Genomic DNA, 16,790 nt, shown 5'->3' with positions numbered 1-16,790 from the left:
TTTGTTAAGTTTTTTTTAATATGATTATCAAATAAATTTAAATTAATTAATATATTCTATTATACAACAATCCGTGCATTTGCGCGGGATATTATCAACTTTTACTCGATAATAGAAAGATTCTAAGGTCTAGTTTATTTTATTTTTATTTGTTTGCTCTATTCAAATATGGTAGAATTGTTATGGGTAGAGTTGTAAAAACAAATGCACATATAAACGGGAGATAAATATTCCAATGGACCAATGGTCCTGTTATTCAACTTTGGAAAAGAATGATAAGTAACAAACTAGTATAAAACAAATAATTAATGATGATAAGGTTTATTATATGATTGAGGAATTGGGAAATATTCTTGTAAACATGATACGTTTGCCTCAAAGACGAGTACTAATTCTATAGGTATCTTCATAACTCTCTCTTGATTTTGTTGTTCAGTTTCAAAGAAAAAAGAGATCTTCAACTTTGCTTTTGTAGCTAATATATGTGACGAATTAAGTTTGTGCATGATCTTGAAATTTTATTTTTATTTGGAATTTATCTATATGGGATTATCTCTCCCAAGTCGATACTAGTTCAAACATTTTCACAGAAATCTCAGACGAGCTTACATATAAAAATCATCACTCAACAGCCGTACCAGCTCTCACGGCGGAGAACGTGATCGGAAATTTCGGCTGTTTATTAGGGGAAAACAAACCAAAGTTCTTTTCAATCTCAGGACTCTTCTGATTCTCATCAAACATAGCAAACAAGTACGTCTCAACTCCTCTTCCAGGTCTCTTCGGCGTTCCTCTGTTCTCTCTCACTCGGGCCGCAAGATTCGTGTAATAAGCTCGCGCGTTGTCGAAGCTCGCCGCGTTTCCTCCATTCGAAGGCCATCCGCTCTCTGACACGACCACGGGAAGAGATCCACCCCCTGATCGTTCGACAGCGGAGTAAACGACGTCAAGCAAGGCGTCGAAGAGGTTTTGGTAGCCGCGAGAGCCGTCCCATACGACAACGGAAGGCGATGTGAAGAGAGCGTAAGAGAGAGATATGTCACGTGGATTGTCTACGTAGCTGAAGTAAGGATAGATGTTGGCTAGTAACGCTGAGTTTGTACTCGTTAGAAACCTACGTAAGAGGAAATAATTATTCAAACAAGCATGAACTCTAATAAGTAAGAACCCCTTAGAAATATATATATATATATATATATATATATCAAATAAAAACTCTTAAGAACAATATTTGTAAATAATACGTTGTAAAACAAAATAGTATGGCATTTTGGCATAATAGGTGATTTGATGGCGAAAGCTACAAGAAATCCAATCCCCTATATAATAAAACGGAAGTACACAACATTGTTTTGTAAACTATATAATTTTAATAAGTTGGTTACAAATAGGTTATAGATTAGATTTTATATTATTTGTATAGTCTGAATTTATTGTTTCCAAAAATCTTAAACAGAATATTCTAATGAATCATTTGATATCATCTAACTTACCATATTAATTTTTTTTTATTAAATTATTCATCAAATCAAATCTTTTGATATCTAACTTAACATATTAATTTGTTAATTATTATTATACTTCACCTCACATTTTTATATATGAGTCTATTTTGTAAAACAAATAAATTATCATATTATTTATTATAATTAAAAAATAGTTATATTTCCGGATATACCATAAATTAAATTTTTAAAAACAAATATAAATGATTCAATCTATAAAATATTCAATTTTTATTAATATTATTCTTTAAAAATAATATCTATTGAATTAAACAATTTACTGAGTAACTAGGTAAAAATTTGAATATTTCAATTCAATTTCATACCTTTTTGTTGAATTTTATAATTTTATATAATATAATAAACTTTAAATAATTTATTTGAAATATTTTTAAAATATTGAAACTTGACATTAAAGTTAGAAACTATAAACACTCTAAATTGGTTTGTTATAGCAATGTCAATAATATGTCACTATAATATGAAAGAATTTTAAAAAACCAAGTATATTAATACAAAAAGTATAACAATATATTAAATTACTCATAATATAATAACTCGCTTTTTAAAAACCAAATTCACAAAATTATGTCTTATAATGACATTCAAGTCATAAGGTAGAATATACATTGTTGAAATAACTTCACGTACATAAACTAATACAACATATTAAAATTTTATTTTAAAATAGAAAATATACAAAATTTTGTATAAAATAAAATTTAACCAGTGCACGGGTACATAAATTTAATCTAGAATCATTAACAATATAAAACTTACAAAATAAGTCTTTTTTTCAAGTCATCATATTTAGCATATAATTTTATAACATAATATTTTATCCAAAAAAACTTTTAAAAACAATCATATAAATTATATTTTATAAAAAATTACAATGTAAATAAAATAAATTTCAACCCATGCTCTAGCACGGGTCTTAATCTAGTATAAATAGTATTTCGAGCGTGGCATGGGGAAAACGGCCAATTCCCCCTGAACTTAGTTGCTTTATCATATTCATACACAGATCTTTGGAGTGTGCCTAAAACTACATGAACTTAATTAAAATTTTGAATTTTCCACATGAACTATCGAAATCAAGCTAAAACCATCAAATCGAGTAACAGTGTTACTGTTCTGTTAATATCTGATGACTGGATGCCACACTAGACCTTTAAACGACGTCGTTTTATTGTTTTAAGGAAAAAAAAAAATGCCAACACTAGACCCTTAAACGACGTTGTTTTATTGTTTTAAGAAAAAAAAAATCAGTATGTACAAAATACGTAGTTGAACCCCCGACCTCTAATACTCACGACGAAGTACGAACCATAAAACCAGCTGAACTACCGTAACTTTTAGTTAATTATGAAATGGATAAACATATATATTTAAGACAACACATAAATTATTAAAGAAAAGGTAACCCTTTTCTCTGCTTTTGTTTTCTCATCTCCGATAACATTGCGACTGTGAAAGTTGATTTTTCATGGATTGGATCAAGAATTGGGATTTTTTTGTTAGTTTAGATCAAAATTAATTAAAATCATGTATAAAATCCAATCCTTAATAGCTGAACTTGATTTTATATATAAAAAAAATTTGTAACTGAAATTGAATTGGGTGATAAATATCTCAGTTCTTGACATCCTAATTTGAAATTAACCTCTGCAGTTCATATATGACATCCTAATTTGAAATTAAGAAAAATTAATCGTCATAAATATCCCAATTGTTGAAGACGCGGCGAAAGAAGTGTGTAGAAACAAGAAAACGAAGATCGGAAGAGAAGAAAGGATAAGCTTTTATTTTTCTTATTTTTTTAATTTGCATCCTAAATCTATAAACGTATACCCGTTTGCAATTGTACTATTTGTTACTATAGTTCAGCTGCTAAATCGCCTGCTTACGTGCGTTATGGTTCGATCCTTGAGTTTTTGAAATTTATTTTACTTCAATTTTTTCTTAAAACAATAAAAACGACGTCGTTTAAGGTCCAGTGTGACATCCAATCATCATATATTAACGGAACAGTAACACCGTTATTCGATTTGATGGTTTTGGCTTGATTTTAATAGTTCATGTGGAAAATTCAAATTTTAGTTAAGTTCATGTAGTTTTAGGCACATTCCAAAGATCTGTGTGTATGAATACGATAAAGCAACTAAGTTCAGGGGGGAATTGGCCGTTTTCCCGCCTGGCATGATATTGTATTTAGGATTTGATTATTAAGAGTTTAGGTAATTTCGCATCTTTGAACTTTTTTTTCATTTCTCAGAATCGCTTTATGTGAGAAAGAAAAAAGTATATGTAGTGTTTTTTATACAAGTGATACCATATCTATTTTAGTTAAGCTATTTTGTAGTGAATATTTGAATTAACTCGTTACACGGTTATAAAGTTATTTGGTTTGTTTGATATAAAACCATTAGACTAAAAATAGACTTGGTTTGGTTACCGTTCTACACTTCTAGAGTCGACGCCACATAAAAGGAAGTATAATAATTAAAGGAATTGACGAAGAGTTAAGTGATGATAATTACCCGATGATGGGATCCGTATACCACCTAACGTCACCACGAAACTCTCCCAAGGAAGGAGGGAAAGAGTTCCCAATCAAGGTCATATCAACAGCCGTTGACACTTTTATGCGATCTTGGAGATTCGCACCTCTAAGAGCATCGTAAACGTTACGCATGGCAGGGAGCACAAGATCGCCACCGTTCCCCGGAGAGACCTCGTTACCGACGGCGATGTACTTGAAGCTAACGGCGGGGTAAAAGTTAAGCACGTTGTTTTGGACCCACGACTTAGCGGAAGAAGGGTTGGTGAGTGAACGGAGATCGGGGTTTGGAACGCCGACGATGACTTCGATGCCGGTGTTTTTAAGAGCGTTTAAAGCGGCTTGGTTTGGGTCGTAAAGTCTAACACGTCTGATGTTTTTTTCTCTGAAGAGAGCGATTGTGTCTGGTTGTGAAGGTAGGTTGTTCCCCATCATTCCATAGCACACACCTACTGGTTCTCCACCTGGTTTCATCATTAAAAATGTAACTAAGGTTAATTAAGTTTATAATCTTCAAGTAAAAATGAGAATAGATCATATGTGGGATTTAAAAGAGAGACATGTTGGAGTGAGGAGGGTTGTGAAGAGAGCAATAAGGAGAAATAATGGGGTCATTTGTGACATCTTGAATCAGTGTTGTACGTGTTTTTTTGTCTAATTAGATTTGTTCTTTATATACTAATTAACATTGGTACGTACGTTAAGTTCTTTTATTTATTTTAAAATATGGATGGGTGTAGGTTGTGTCATATTCGTAGAAATGTGTGACAACTATCTTTGTTTATTAATTCAAATTGTATGAGTCATTAGTCAGATCAAGTAATTGAGTACATAATGTTAGCTTGAGTGCAAGCATATGGTCAATATAACAATTTATGCAAAAGAGAAGATCTTATAAAAAAATTGGCTAGAGAAATGTCTCTTTCTAACTCGAGAAATTAAGACATTGCTTATATTTTCTAAACATTGACAAAATCAAACTAGCTATATATATTCTGTTTTTGTAATTTTGTTGACTCTATGTCTACATCAATGTTTATAATGAATGACGAGAAACATACTCGATTAAAACAACGGACAGATCAAATTCGTAAAACAATTTCAGTCACAGAATATAACATTTGATATTTTGCTTTTACGTGTAAACAACTTCTATCAAGTGAAATTTAGATAATCTCCTAATCAGTGTCATTGAATCAAAGAAAGTATAATTCCACTAATGAGGTTCTTAACTGATTATTTGACTTTGTGGTGGACCAAGTTGGCTATTTTACCTAACGTAGGTTTTTTTTCATATATGATGACTGATGAGAGTTGAGAGCAGCCCTAGGAGACTCCTCCATTTCATAAACCTAATCATCATCAAATCGTGAAGTATATACCATCATTCATTTGAACATAAAACTTCAAATTCAATATTGACTAAGTAAACACAGCATTATGATAATAATTTTATTTAGAAGATTAAACTAATCAACTTACTATAAATAATGTCACACGTTATTGAAAAGTTAGAGCAGCCGGCGGCTTAGACTAAACTAGAAGTCACTACTAATCTCTCTGACGATTTCAAGTTTCCACGTATCCATGGATAAGGACGAACTTTCGGATCGGACCCCCAAGATACCAATAGATTTATAATTAGACCCAATTAAAAACTGAAATGATCACAAAAGACCCTGAAAGTTCAAGAACCCGAGAACATTCCTCAACAATATTCATGTTTGTACACATAAAACTCCAAATTGGATTGCATCAAACTCATAAAGAGGAACTCAGATACACGTTAATCAGATGAAAAAATGTTATCTTCCATAGTTCCTATTCTCTCCAACGGTGACTACAGTTCGGGTTGCAGCAGACGAAAAACAGCGTCATTCCTTCCTCGCCTCTAGCCGTGGCCTGCAAATTCAATGATACACACAAGCTATTTATTTAATAAACCGAATGGCTAGATGTTGAGTGTAGCAGTAGCATAACCAAATAGGATAAGCAAGAGAAAGAGATCTCTTTTGATCTTTAAGTTAGATCAGAAAGTCTTGAATGATGAAGAAATAACGATTAAGCTTTCAAGTTTAATGATTCACCTGGAAGAAGACAGCTTCCCCGTGTTGACACTTGGCACAACGCACTGCCTTGGTACGTGGAAGAGTAGGGTCGGAAGCAACGTCGGACAGGATCTGAGTTTGTTCACTGACAGAGTGATGAACCTCGTTTCTGTAAACACAGTTGTTATCCGCTGCTTCCTGCCAAGCCAAGTGCTCAAAAAGAATATAAATTTCAAGATCTTGCAAATTCATAGCAACAGGAAAGTAAATCCAGGCATCCAGCTAACAATAAGTTTGATAGCTAATTCGGTTAGCATGTCCAGTACTAAGCTTAAGATGGCATATGGGATATCATAAGTTTCAGAAGCTAACAAAGGCTCATTGATTGGAATAACAAACAGAACACAAAAGACTCAGAAATAGTAAAGAAGTTCCATAACAAGAAATGCTTGTGCACCCAATGGCCATTGTTGAAACTCAAAACGCTTTTAGAAACAGTAAGAAGCTGCATAACAAGGTGTCTAAACGCTTTTAGAGTTTGCATTTGTTCAGAAAGGTCTCAAGGAACTCTATACTGATAAGCAGTATCTTTACCAATCAGGTTAATGATATAAAACGACAATGACAATGAGCTGAATAGTGGATGTTAAATTCTTACATTCGACTCTTAGCCGTATAAAGAGACTACAAAGAGTAAACATACAAAGCTTAAATAAATCTCTACATGTGAACAACTTCAAAGTTAGTTTCTCAACCCTGGCTTAGTTACAAGACGATTCAACACCACAATGTGTCATTAAACACTAAGGAACCCTAATTTTAACAAAGGCAGCATATTAAAACCCAAGTTTTTTTTTTGTACCTGGTGATCACAATTACGGCAAGCGTAGAGTAGAATCGACTGCTCCTTATCTTCCTTGGGATAGAGAATGTTATTACTGCAATATTTCCCAATACACAAATATCAAAGTAGAGCACAAAAAAATTGGAACTTTAATCGAATCAGACAACATAATCAAAACCCCAAACAAAAAAACTAAAACTTTCGATGAAATTTTCAGAAATTTATGGACTTATACGAACTGGGTGCGATACAGAATTCAAGATGAACTAAGAGATTAGTATAAAAGAAGAAGAACAGATTCGTTTTTTTTACCAACAACAACAACAACACAAAACAAAGGGAACAGATTCGTACCATTCGCGACAAAATTTCATAGTACTCATCTTCGCAGAATCTTTCCTTTAGCTAACGAGTTTTTGAATGCTTCTTGATTTCTCACTCTCCTCAGCTCAGTGTCTTTGGCGGGATCAATCGTTCACTCATCAGACATTAGAGAAACAGGCCAAGCTCTAGTAAAGACTCTGTTAGTGGCAATCGCATGTAATTTCACAAACTTTCTCGGGCAGTTTACTTAAAGCCAATGGGCCGACGGCCCATATAGATTGTACCGGTAAAACAAATAAATAGAGAAATACGAAGAGGACAAGACGAAATAAATTTTGACCCTTTCTTCATTGAAGTGTTACGTACTTTTTCTTCTTCTTTCTTTACTGACATGAACAACCACATGCATATCTGATATCCCCCATGCACCTTATATCATCATTCTCTAATTATTTCGTCCATATAATTACTTTTTACTAAATTAATATATCACAACAACAGTACATTAGGATACAACAGTGGATACATCCACTAACATAACTTGAGTTGCTAGTACACTATTACAAGCTTTGGATTGTCAAACGAAGAAATTGTTAAACCCTTTTTCAACTAAACTGCAGACTAAACTTCTGATTTCCTTCAGATTAAACTTAAACTTGAGAGCTGATTTAACCAAAAAGTGACTAAGATATCAGCATAAGGTTAACCTAAACCTTAAAAAGTTATTAATTAATCACCTGCAAGAAGACAAAGCAGGATCCAAAAGTGTTTTTCTTTTTCCTACCTCATTCAGATTCCAACTATTGAATTGGTCTCTCATTTTCAAGTTTTAACTACTCTTAATTTAACCNAAAAAAAAAAAAAAAAAAAACTACTCTTGGCTCTACAGTGTTCACCGACACATCTCTCTCTCTGTCTAGTAGCAGCAACATGGTTTATTTGTGTTTTTTTCCTCTTCATTCATTACAGTTTACGACTCTTTTGTCCCTCCTTTATTATTATTATTATTTTATTTTTTTTTGTAATTTTACAAGTAATAACAAAACAAAAGACAAATAAAAAATGAAGAAAAGAGACCCACCTTTTGCAAATTTGGTTTCAGTTTTATCTTGCGACTTTTTATATACTATACTACTACAGTATATCGCAAGAAAAAACAACAATATAACCACCCCAAAATCAAAAAAAATGTTGGACGGCTTTTTATCAAGTAATGCATTAATTGTCTTCATACATGAATATATGATGATCATAGATTGTATTATGCGAATCTGTAATCCTATATCATAACATCACAGTTTGTATTTGTTATATATATATATATATATATATATATATACATTATTAATTGACGTATATATGAATAAATTTGACGAGGACAATATATGTAATGGGTTCGTTGAAGTGCACATGCAGATGCAGTCATGCAGTTACACATACATATAACATACATACAATATATGTACGTGTTATGTATGTGTTTCTATAAATATGACACACATTCACTAGCTTTTTAAAAATAGTACCAACTCCATTGAATATTAAAACTAAGAAGAAAGTGGAAAGATCATCTTATAACGGCAATAATGAAGAAGCTCTTTAACTACTTGTTCCTTATGCTTTTCGCTGCAATGCCAATTCTCTCACTCTCCGAGTCTAATCCAACCAACTTCAGCGAGACTTGCGAAGACGGAAGTGGAGAAACCGGTTCTAGCTTCGGTATAGGGTTCGGTTTGGTTCTTGATTTCGGTTTGTACCGAAACAGCTGTCCTGAAGCAGAGTCTATCGTCTACTCGTGGGTCCAAACAGCGGTGTTACAGGATCCAAGAATGGCGGCTTCTCTTCTCCGTCTTCATTTCCACGACTGTTTTGTTAATGCAAGTCTCATCTCATCTTAATTTTGTTTTAGTAGTTATGCCGGTTAAAAACTGACAAATCCAAATTAATTGGTGCCGGTTAAGCAGAGCAAGAGTACGTACGAATCGGTGGTATGTGTGTTTTGACTTACCTTGCATTGCAGGGATGTGATGCTTCGGTGTTGTTGGATGACACAGAAGGACTGGTTGGTGAAAAGACGGCGCCTCCTAATCTAAATTCTCTCCGAGGATTCGAAGTGATCGATTCGATAAAGTCTGATCTTGAATCTGTATGTCCAGAGACCGTCTCTTGCGCAGACATTCTTGCTATGGCTGCTAGAGATTCAGTCGTTGTGGTACCTATCTTCAGCCTTTACTAGTCATATACTCTTATAAACCCGGTTGAAATCCATTGAAAACGTTTTGGTTGATTACCTTTAAATTGGGTTTTTGAAGTCGGGTGGACCAAGCTGGGAGGTGGAAGTAGGAAGAAAAGACAGTAGAACAGCGAGCAAACCGGCAGCAACAACTGGCTTGCCCTCACCCAACTCAACCGTACCAACTCTCATCTCCATCTTCCAAAAGCTCGGCCTTTCACAAACCGACATGGTTGCTCTTTCCGGTATGCATTCTTTAGTAGTCTTCTTTCTCTTTACCTAGACCAACCGTTTTCGAAGAAAACCCAAGATAATGAAATTTGACCATAATGTAAACCAGGTGGACATACATTGGGAAAGGCACGTTGCACTTCGTTTACAGCTCGATTGCTGCCGCTACAAACTGGAGAACCGGCTAACCATGGAGATAACCTTGACTTCCTCGAGTCACTACAGCAGCTGTGCTCAACCGTGGATCCCGCTGTAGCTATCACTCAGCTTGACTTGGTGACGCCATCAACATTTGACAACCAGTACTATGTTAATCTCCTCTCAGGTGAGGGATTGCTTCCATCAGACCAAGCTTTGGCAGTTCAGGACCCAGGAACGAGGGCAATAGTTGAAACATACGCAGCGGATCAGTCGGTTTTCTTTGAGGATTTTAAAAATGCTATGGTTAAAATGGGAGGGATAACTGGTGGTAGTAATAGCGAGATTAGAAGGAATTGTAGAATGATTAACTAAAAATAAATGGATTGAACTATGTATATCCAAGTCCAGACTTATTTGATATCTATATAAAAGTTAAAGAAGACTACATAGCACTCTGGTTTTACAAAATTTATGGAAGGAACGAACACATGATAACGAATGTACATATTTATATTTATATAATTATATGACCCCTAACTGGATCAAAGTTTGGTTTACCCAGCTAAGTAACTAATACTATCATAACATGAGACATGACTTGCAATAGCTATGTTACAACAGCCATTGTTTGGCAACTCTTGAAATGTAAAAGAAGAAAATATCTGATTAGAGAAAAGATAGAATGCAGATGGTCGTCGAATCACCTATCTATATAATACCTGAAGGGGTTAACTTAGAAATACATATACTAAGACCACTGTCATTGCTGTTTTTCCTCTGCTTGACTAATTAGTTCCAGAAGTTTTTTCTATCTAGTTACTGAGATATTTTAGCTCCTCGTTTCATGTACCTGCACAGTATTGATCAACACAGAGAAATAGATGCAACTTCAAACTAGAAAAACATCATACCGGTGGATTGTGTTTCGGTACAAAAAATGATACAAGACAGGATAAAAACGGAAGATATGAACCTCAAGCTTTATTTTTCCATATGAGTTCTTGGGGAGATTGACGGCTCTGGAAACAGATATATGATTGTAAGAGAATAAGAAAAAAGGTTTCAACAAAAAAGAACAACTGAATACCAAAGGTAAGAAAAAATTCTAATCACCTGTTGAGTTCTTGAGAGATCATTCACTGAAGCAGCTCCCATGGGTATATGTGTCCGACCATGTTCCTAGACAATCCAAACAGATTAGATCATACGCTCTGCCTTTACCATTTCCAACCAAGGAAGTCATATCAATGTATGTTTCTTTTTGAAATGTCACTAAATTCATGTATGTTCTTCGATAAAATTTAAAGCTAATCCGCACATATGAGAGATTTTTATTCATAATAAGATAAATACCTGAGTATTTTGACCAATTGCTGACATCGGAAACTGCATCCCAGAAAAGAAAAAATGATTATCAATCAGTTCAATGTGAAATAAGTTCAAACATTCAGACATGTACCTGGCTATTTTGACCAACTGGCAATGATGGATACTGCATTTTGAAATGGAAAACAGACATGAACGTCAGAGATTGTTATCTGTATTTGAACACGTTGGCGAAACTATGGCTTATCGAATTTTATATAAGGTGGTCAATCTCCTTCTACCAGAAGACTAGCACTCCAAATAGAAAATAAGTAATCATATTAAAGAGATAGACACCTGAGCAATATGGTTGACTCCTGGAGTTGGATACTGCACCTCCAATTGGAAAGAGTAATATGCATGTTAGAGACCATGTGAGAAAACTATTTGAATGTAACCAGCATGAAAACGAAACCAACCAGTGAAGAATAAAACGGCTGCTGTAATTGCTGGCCCTGATATTGTTGGTGAACTTGTTGTGGTTGTTGCTGCATCGGCTGTAATAGGGTCTTGGCCTGCTGTATAGTTGGCTTCTGTTGATGTTGTTGCTGTTCTTGTTGCTGGCCCTGATATTGTTGGTGAACTTGTTGTGGTTGTTGCTGCATCGGCTGTAATAGGGTCTTGGCCTGCTGTATAGTTGGCTTCTGTTGATGTTGTTGCTGTTCTTGTTGCTGGCCCTGATATTGTTGGTGAACTTGTTGTGGTTGTTGCTGCATCGGCTGTAATAGGGTCTTGGCCTGCTGTATAGTTGGCTTCTGTTGATGTTGTTGCTGTTCTTGTTGCTGGCCCTGATATTGTTGGTGAACTTGTTGTGGTTGTTGCTGCATCGGCTGTAATAGGGTCTTGGCCTGCTGTATAGTTGGCTTCTGTTGATGTTGTTGCTGTTCTTGTTGCTGGCCCTGATATTGTTGGTGAACTTGTTGTGGTTGTTGCTGCATCGGCTGTAATTGGGTCTGGGGCTGCTGTATAGTTGGCTTCGGTTGATGCTGTTGCTGTTCTTGTTGCTCTCGTTCGAACACTACCATTTCCTCAGGTTTTTCCCACTGAAAAAGTCAAATTATACACATGTTATGGCACATATTGACGAACTTCATATATACAGGTATTGCCTGTTTATGGATTATAAATAGCACAACAAACACAAGAAAATAGACTTAATGAGGAACCACGTTTCTCACCTTGCTTTCACCCGTTACACCGTTGTAATAATATTTATATCCATCAGGCGAGGTATGCTCGGTCCAGTTACATTTGACAGAAACCACGCTCTGATTTGCTGCAGGTACAGCTGTTTGCACATAGCTAATTGGTGTCGAAGCAGTGGTACTAACAACTGTTGGAATGGCAGATCCAGCCCACTGATAAAGAAGTAATACGGAGGAACAATATAAACGGGAGAAAATACCATACACAAGAAAGAATAAAATACTGATGTCTATCAGGAAATAATCGTAAGTAAATACAACACTACAGCAGCTGAAGAACCCAGCAGGGCAGACGAAGCTGAGATATTATATACGTACCTGATGTTTACCAGCTTGGCTACTCTGTGAGAGTGGTAAATTTTGGTTTGGTTGCTGCATGGACTGCACCTGCTGCTGCAGCTGAGAAATTGCTTGCTGAGATGATTGGAATGTTGCTTGTAGACTCTGAGTTTGCTGTGACAAGAGCTGAGCTAGCTCAGAAGGAGGATTTTGCATCTTTTGTAGCGGTTGCTGCCGGGAACGAGGGGGAAATTGAGCAGTTGCAGTGGACAAAGCTGTTGGTCGTAGATTAATGTTCAATGGAGTTTGAGGAGCAGTTGCACGAGTGACATTTTTCTGTGGCGGCAGCTGAGAGGTAGGCAACTGGTTGCTAAAACCATAAGGATTCTGCAAGGGTGCCTGGCCCCCACGGAAATTAGTTTGTGGACGGAGGGGGAGATTATGTGGACCGTGAAGAGGTTTTTGTAATGGTGATATTTGCTGACCAGCTGCCCGTTTTTGCTAGAAATTTATAATCACAACATTTTCAGATTAATAATCACAACATTTTCAGATTTGCTTAATTGGAAAAATTTAGCTAAATTACCTGCTGCAATGTGGCAGAAGATGAAACTCCAGAGACTGGAAGAGGATTAAGGGGAGGAACACCGTAATCACCCAATGGACCACCCTAAGATTATAAATGTCACATATAACAAATCACTCATCAAAAGCCCAAATTATTGAAAACAAAAAATTGCCTCAGTAACTGACAAACTGCAAACCAAGGCAATATCATTTGACTGCAGCACATATCATGTTTGTTACATTATATGAACAACCACGCAAGCGGTTACTTGTATGAGTCTGTTGATTTAAGATGATGATATATATGATCACCAAGCTGTTCTCACCTGATTTGAAGGCAACGATGCTTGACATGGTCTAGGGGAAAAGTCACTTCCGATACCACGGTTCCCAGTGTTACTACGAGGGACAATTTTTGGTGAATTCGGCGGATGCCAAGGATTTGTGTGGCTTACGTCCCCACTAAGGTCACCAAGGTTAGAGGTAGGCCTAACAAATAGAGATGATGAGACCACGGTTAGTCAAAATATATAATTACTTGATGAGCATAATTATGATCGCTTTTCACAGTTACCTTGGTCCTGACGCTTGAAATCGAGGCCCTGAACCAAGTCCAACAGGGGGTGCCATGTCCCTGGAAATAGAAACTACTTGTGGATACGTATAGAAATGTAACTCGGACAGAACAAAGAATAAAGGTATATTACAATTTTCCTGACAAGAGAATTATTATTAATCAAAACATAGTCTTCAAGGCAATACCTTGACTCGCCAGGTTTAGGCCTCTTTGGATCAGCAAACCGAACAATTAGTGGCTGATTGCAACCCTGGGAAGGGATAGAGGCCAGTAAACAAAACATGTCTTAAGGGTTATAATGCGAAAAAGTTAAATACTTATGTGTTTCACAGCTTACTCTCATGGTATAAATTCCATTGAGACCATCAATAGCTGCCATCGCCGTCTCTTTGCTTAAATATTTCACAAATCCACATCCTACATGAGTGAAAAACAGTATGACCATCCTCGCAACCAGCATGCATCAAAAAAGTTATAGAATCTACTATCTAGTAGCAGTGACAAGACATACCACGACTCTGTCTATATTCATCACGCATGAGATAGACATCTTCCACGCGACCAAACTGTAAGAAGATCTGTTAACGAAAAAACAATTCAATGGTTTATCAAAAAAGTATAGGAAGAACTGAAACGAATGAGTTGAATTGAGTAGCCGTTCACATCTTTATTAATTTTATTTAGTAAGAAAAGAATCCTGACAGCCAAACAGTTGGATCCAACTGAAGGAAGAGATTACTCAGTAAAATGGGTAAGCGCTTGCATTATTGACATAATTTGTCCAGCCACTTACCCTTTAGAATTATCATAAAATCATTAAGAATTAAAGCATCATCAAATCATTTAGAATTATCAGCATTGCAACAAGGGACATTATAATATCGAAATTTAAAACTCTTCCATGTTCTGTTAATCTGCCATAAGTAAGTAACAACTTCAAAAGGTAGGAATATGAGACATACCTCCTCAACTTCTTTTTCAGTGGCTTGCTTGTTTAGTGAACCAACGAAAAGCTTAAACTCTAGCGCACCTTCAGAACAAGAGAACTATATCAGTTGAGACGTGAGAATGAGGCAAAGACAACAAAAAAAACAAAGATCCACATCCTTAAAAATCATAGCATTTTTCCACATTATCTCAATTTTGTAAGCTGAAATTATACAGCGTATGGTCATCACTATGAACACCAGAAAATAACAGCCACATAGATATAATATGTGCGGAAGTTAGTTACCAACGCGTTCTTTCTCCCCATCAGCATATCGAACTTGAACAGGACCAGTTCCCTGAAAATCAACAAAATATAAAAGATGAAACGACCTATATTTTCCTGTTCTTGATAAGAGAAAGCCTCATTTGTAATTACCCCTGGAAGAGTGATTTGATTGTGCAGTGCTCTAATGGCTTTATCCGCATCTTTAGACGTTGCATATTTTACAAAACAACAGCCTGCATTAAATATGATACTTAAGCCGTCTGTTTTAAATTTCAACTTTTCCCCCTATCAACATCAAGTGGTACTAATAAAAAACTGCATTATAAATGAACAAGCCACACAACCACAATCTTGAAGAAATAACTGGCACTGTTCAAAGCACATAAGTTCCGTAGCAAAGTCATAAGACATGCCCTGACGGCCTCCACTTAGATCATTGGTAAGGTTGTTGGAGAGAATAAATTAATGTCTTTTAATGGTGCGTATGGCAATAAAATATTTTGTAAATAGCACAATCGGTATCTGCAAATAACGTATCTACAAGAGGGACTTTCAGACAAAGGGTGGCTGATTTTGTGCAAACAAGATCCATACATTGGGAAAAAAATCTAGAGAGATGTACAAGTTAACACCAACATATAATTTGACTACATGCCCAAGGTGATTCACCATGTAGAATCACAACCACTGATAAGTAACAGATAATTAAAACACAACCACTGATAAGTAACAGATAATTAAAACAAGAACATATATCACATTTTCGTCACCATACATCAAGCGTTCGAAAACTTCAAAAAATAAACTACAGTTATGAGCAAAATAACGCCAATTTATCAGTGTTCACTGAAAATAATTGCAATTCAGAAAGAATATGCATGCTTCATGTGATACATAATTAGACTTCTGTCTGATGCTCGATCCAGGGAGAGCAAGTGAAAGTCAAGATATCATTCTAAAAAACTATTCTAAGAAACTAAAACAATCAATTTCCTTCCATGTGTTCGCACCACCTAACATTTTACATGACTGAAGAAAGAGTGGTATGGAATCTACTACATTCAAACTGAGATCAAAATTTTTATGTCACCCACAATCAGATGCACTTGTTATGCCACCCACAAAGGTGTAGCAGTTAGAGATACAAAACTTCTTGGAAAGTCAAGAATTAACTAATAACTATGCAACACATACAATCACGCCATTTGGCCCATTCATCATCTAGTAATTCTTCACTCTGATAAAATGAAGACAGAACTAAATGTAATTGTACAAGAGGAAATTCAATATAAAAAGAATAGTTGCAGCAAGCAGAAAGGCTTGGTTGGCAGAAAGGGAGCATACAAAAAAATCTACCATCAAACATCTCTTCCACATAAATAAAGATCAATAGTGTAAGGAACATACAGAAAAATAAGAGATACCCAGCAAAACATTCATTCATCTATGACGGGATGTGGTATATCATATCACAACCATCCAAAAAATAGAGAGAGGGAAGACCATACATAAAAATGATATCTCAGACCATTCAGAGAGAGGGGAAAAAAAACAGTCATTATCGTTCATCAGGTCATTAACACAGGAAAAGGAAAAGAAAAACATTCATTCCGGCATCAAGCATCCAAAAAGGTAAAAGGGGAACTCCATCATCAACCAATAGACAGAACATCCAAAAATGGATAAAAAGAA

General features: G+C 35.5%; 4 protein-coding genes and 1 long non-coding RNA gene across 9 annotated transcripts in view; 1 reads left to right on the top strand and 4 right to left on the bottom strand.

The window, feature by feature from the left end:
* LOC104723498 (probable glucan endo-1,3-beta-glucosidase At4g16260) lies at positions 506-4,740 on the bottom strand. The gene is made up of 3 exons (XM_010441884.1): positions 4,629-4,740; positions 4,049-4,532; positions 506-1,114 (listed from the first exon to the last, which is right to left on the bottom strand). The coding sequence occupies exons 1-3, from the start codon at positions 4,690-4,692 to the stop codon at positions 622-624; spliced, it is 1,041 nt and encodes a 346-aa protein (XP_010440186.1). The 5' UTR covers positions 4,693-4,740; the 3' UTR covers positions 506-621.
* LOC104723497 (DNA-directed RNA polymerases II, IV and V subunit 9B) lies at positions 5,691-7,502 on the bottom strand. The gene is made up of 4 exons (XM_010441883.2): positions 7,315-7,502; positions 6,979-7,054; positions 6,156-6,314; positions 5,691-5,970 (listed from the first exon to the last, which is right to left on the bottom strand). Exons 1-4 carry the CDS (start codon positions 7,341-7,343, stop codon positions 5,890-5,892), a joined length of 345 nt encoding a protein of 114 aa, XP_010440185.1. The 5' UTR covers positions 7,344-7,502; the 3' UTR covers positions 5,691-5,889.
* Positions 8,824-10,533, top strand: LOC104723495 (peroxidase 40-like). Its single transcript, XM_010441880.2, has 4 exons — positions 8,824-9,161; positions 9,305-9,496; positions 9,597-9,762; positions 9,858-10,533. Exons 1-4 carry the CDS (start codon positions 8,871-8,873, stop codon positions 10,259-10,261), a joined length of 1,053 nt encoding a protein of 350 aa, XP_010440182.1. The 5' UTR covers positions 8,824-8,870; the 3' UTR covers positions 10,262-10,533.
* LOC104723494 lies at positions 9,121-9,660 on the bottom strand. The gene is made up of 3 exons (XR_757355.2): positions 9,576-9,660; positions 9,293-9,500; positions 9,121-9,212 (listed from the first exon to the last, which is right to left on the bottom strand). It is a non-coding gene; the product is annotated as an uncharacterized LOC104723494 (long non-coding RNA).
* LOC104723496 (flowering time control protein FCA) overlaps positions 10,379-16,790 on the bottom strand; it is an 8,896-nt gene continuing 2,484 nt past the window's right edge. The window contains exons 4-22 of one of the 5 annotated variants that reach the window (XM_019233100.1): positions 15,249-15,331; positions 15,117-15,168; positions 14,845-14,912; positions 14,394-14,460; positions 14,220-14,299; positions 14,068-14,132; positions 13,880-13,939; positions 13,632-13,794; positions 13,325-13,408; positions 12,778-13,239; positions 12,433-12,612; positions 11,821-12,297; positions 11,674-11,709; positions 11,552-11,590; positions 11,349-11,381; positions 11,243-11,275; positions 11,003-11,068; positions 10,863-10,908; positions 10,379-10,739 (exon numbers count right to left, since the gene is read on the bottom strand). In XM_019233100.1, the coding sequence (XP_019088645.1) occupies positions 10,864-10,908; positions 11,003-11,068; positions 11,243-11,275; positions 11,349-11,381; positions 11,552-11,590; positions 11,674-11,709; positions 11,821-12,297; positions 12,433-12,612; positions 12,778-13,239; positions 13,325-13,408; positions 13,632-13,794; positions 13,880-13,939; positions 14,068-14,132; positions 14,220-14,299; positions 14,394-14,460; positions 14,845-14,912; positions 15,117-15,168; positions 15,249-15,331 (2,093 nt within the window). In that variant the 3' untranslated portion in view covers positions 10,379-10,739; position 10,863. Of the gene's footprint in view, positions 10,740-10,862; positions 10,909-11,002; positions 11,069-11,242; positions 11,276-11,348; positions 11,428-11,551; positions 11,591-11,673; positions 12,298-12,432; positions 12,613-12,777; positions 13,240-13,324; positions 13,409-13,631; positions 13,795-13,879; positions 13,940-14,067; positions 14,133-14,219; positions 14,300-14,393; positions 14,461-14,844; positions 14,913-15,116; positions 15,169-15,248; positions 15,332-16,790 lie in introns of those variants that run through there. The other 4 variants (XM_010441881.2, XM_010441882.2, XR_757356.2 and 1 more) reach the window with 4 other exon arrangements.

The sequence above is a fragment of the Camelina sativa genome, chromosome 11 (assembly GCF_000633955.1).
Source record: "Camelina sativa cultivar DH55 chromosome 11, Cs, whole genome shotgun sequence".
Taxonomy (NCBI): Eukaryota; Viridiplantae; Streptophyta; class Magnoliopsida; order Brassicales; family Brassicaceae; genus Camelina; species Camelina sativa.
This window is presented reverse-complemented; position numbering and strand designations above follow the sequence as displayed.

Coding starts and splice junctions, on each gene's coding strand:
- LOC104723498 (XM_010441884.1), bottom strand. CDS start 4,692: ATGTCACAAATGACCCCATTATTTCTCCTTATTGCTCTCTTCACAACC. Junction 4,533..4,628: donor AACCCTCCTCACTCCAACAT/GTCTCTCTTTTA, acceptor TGATGAAACCAG/GTGGAGAACCAGTAGGTGTG. Junction 1,115..4,048: donor TATACGGATCCCATCATCGG/GTAATTATCATC, acceptor CCTCTTACGTAG/GTTTCTAACGAGTACAAACT.
- LOC104723495 (XM_010441880.2), top strand. CDS start 8,871: ATGAAGAAGCTCTTTAACTACTTGTTCCTTATGCTTTTCGCTGCAATG. Junction 9,497..9,596: donor CTAGAGATTCAGTCGTTGTG/GTACCTATCTTC, acceptor GGGTTTTTGAAG/TCGGGTGGACCAAGCTGGGA. Junction 9,763..9,857: donor CGACATGGTTGCTCTTTCCG/GTATGCATTCTT, acceptor AATGTAAACCAG/GTGGACATACATTGGGAAAG.
- LOC104723497 (XM_010441883.2), bottom strand. CDS start 7,343: ATGAGTACTATGAAATTTTGTCGCGAATG. Junction 7,055..7,314: donor ATGAAATTTTGTCGCGAATG/GTACGAATCTGT, acceptor GAAATATTGCAG/TAATAACATTCTCTATCCCA. Junction 5,971..6,155: donor GGGAAGCTGTCTTCTTCCAG/GTGAATCATTAA, acceptor TTGAATTTGCAG/GCCACGGCTAGAGGCGAGGA.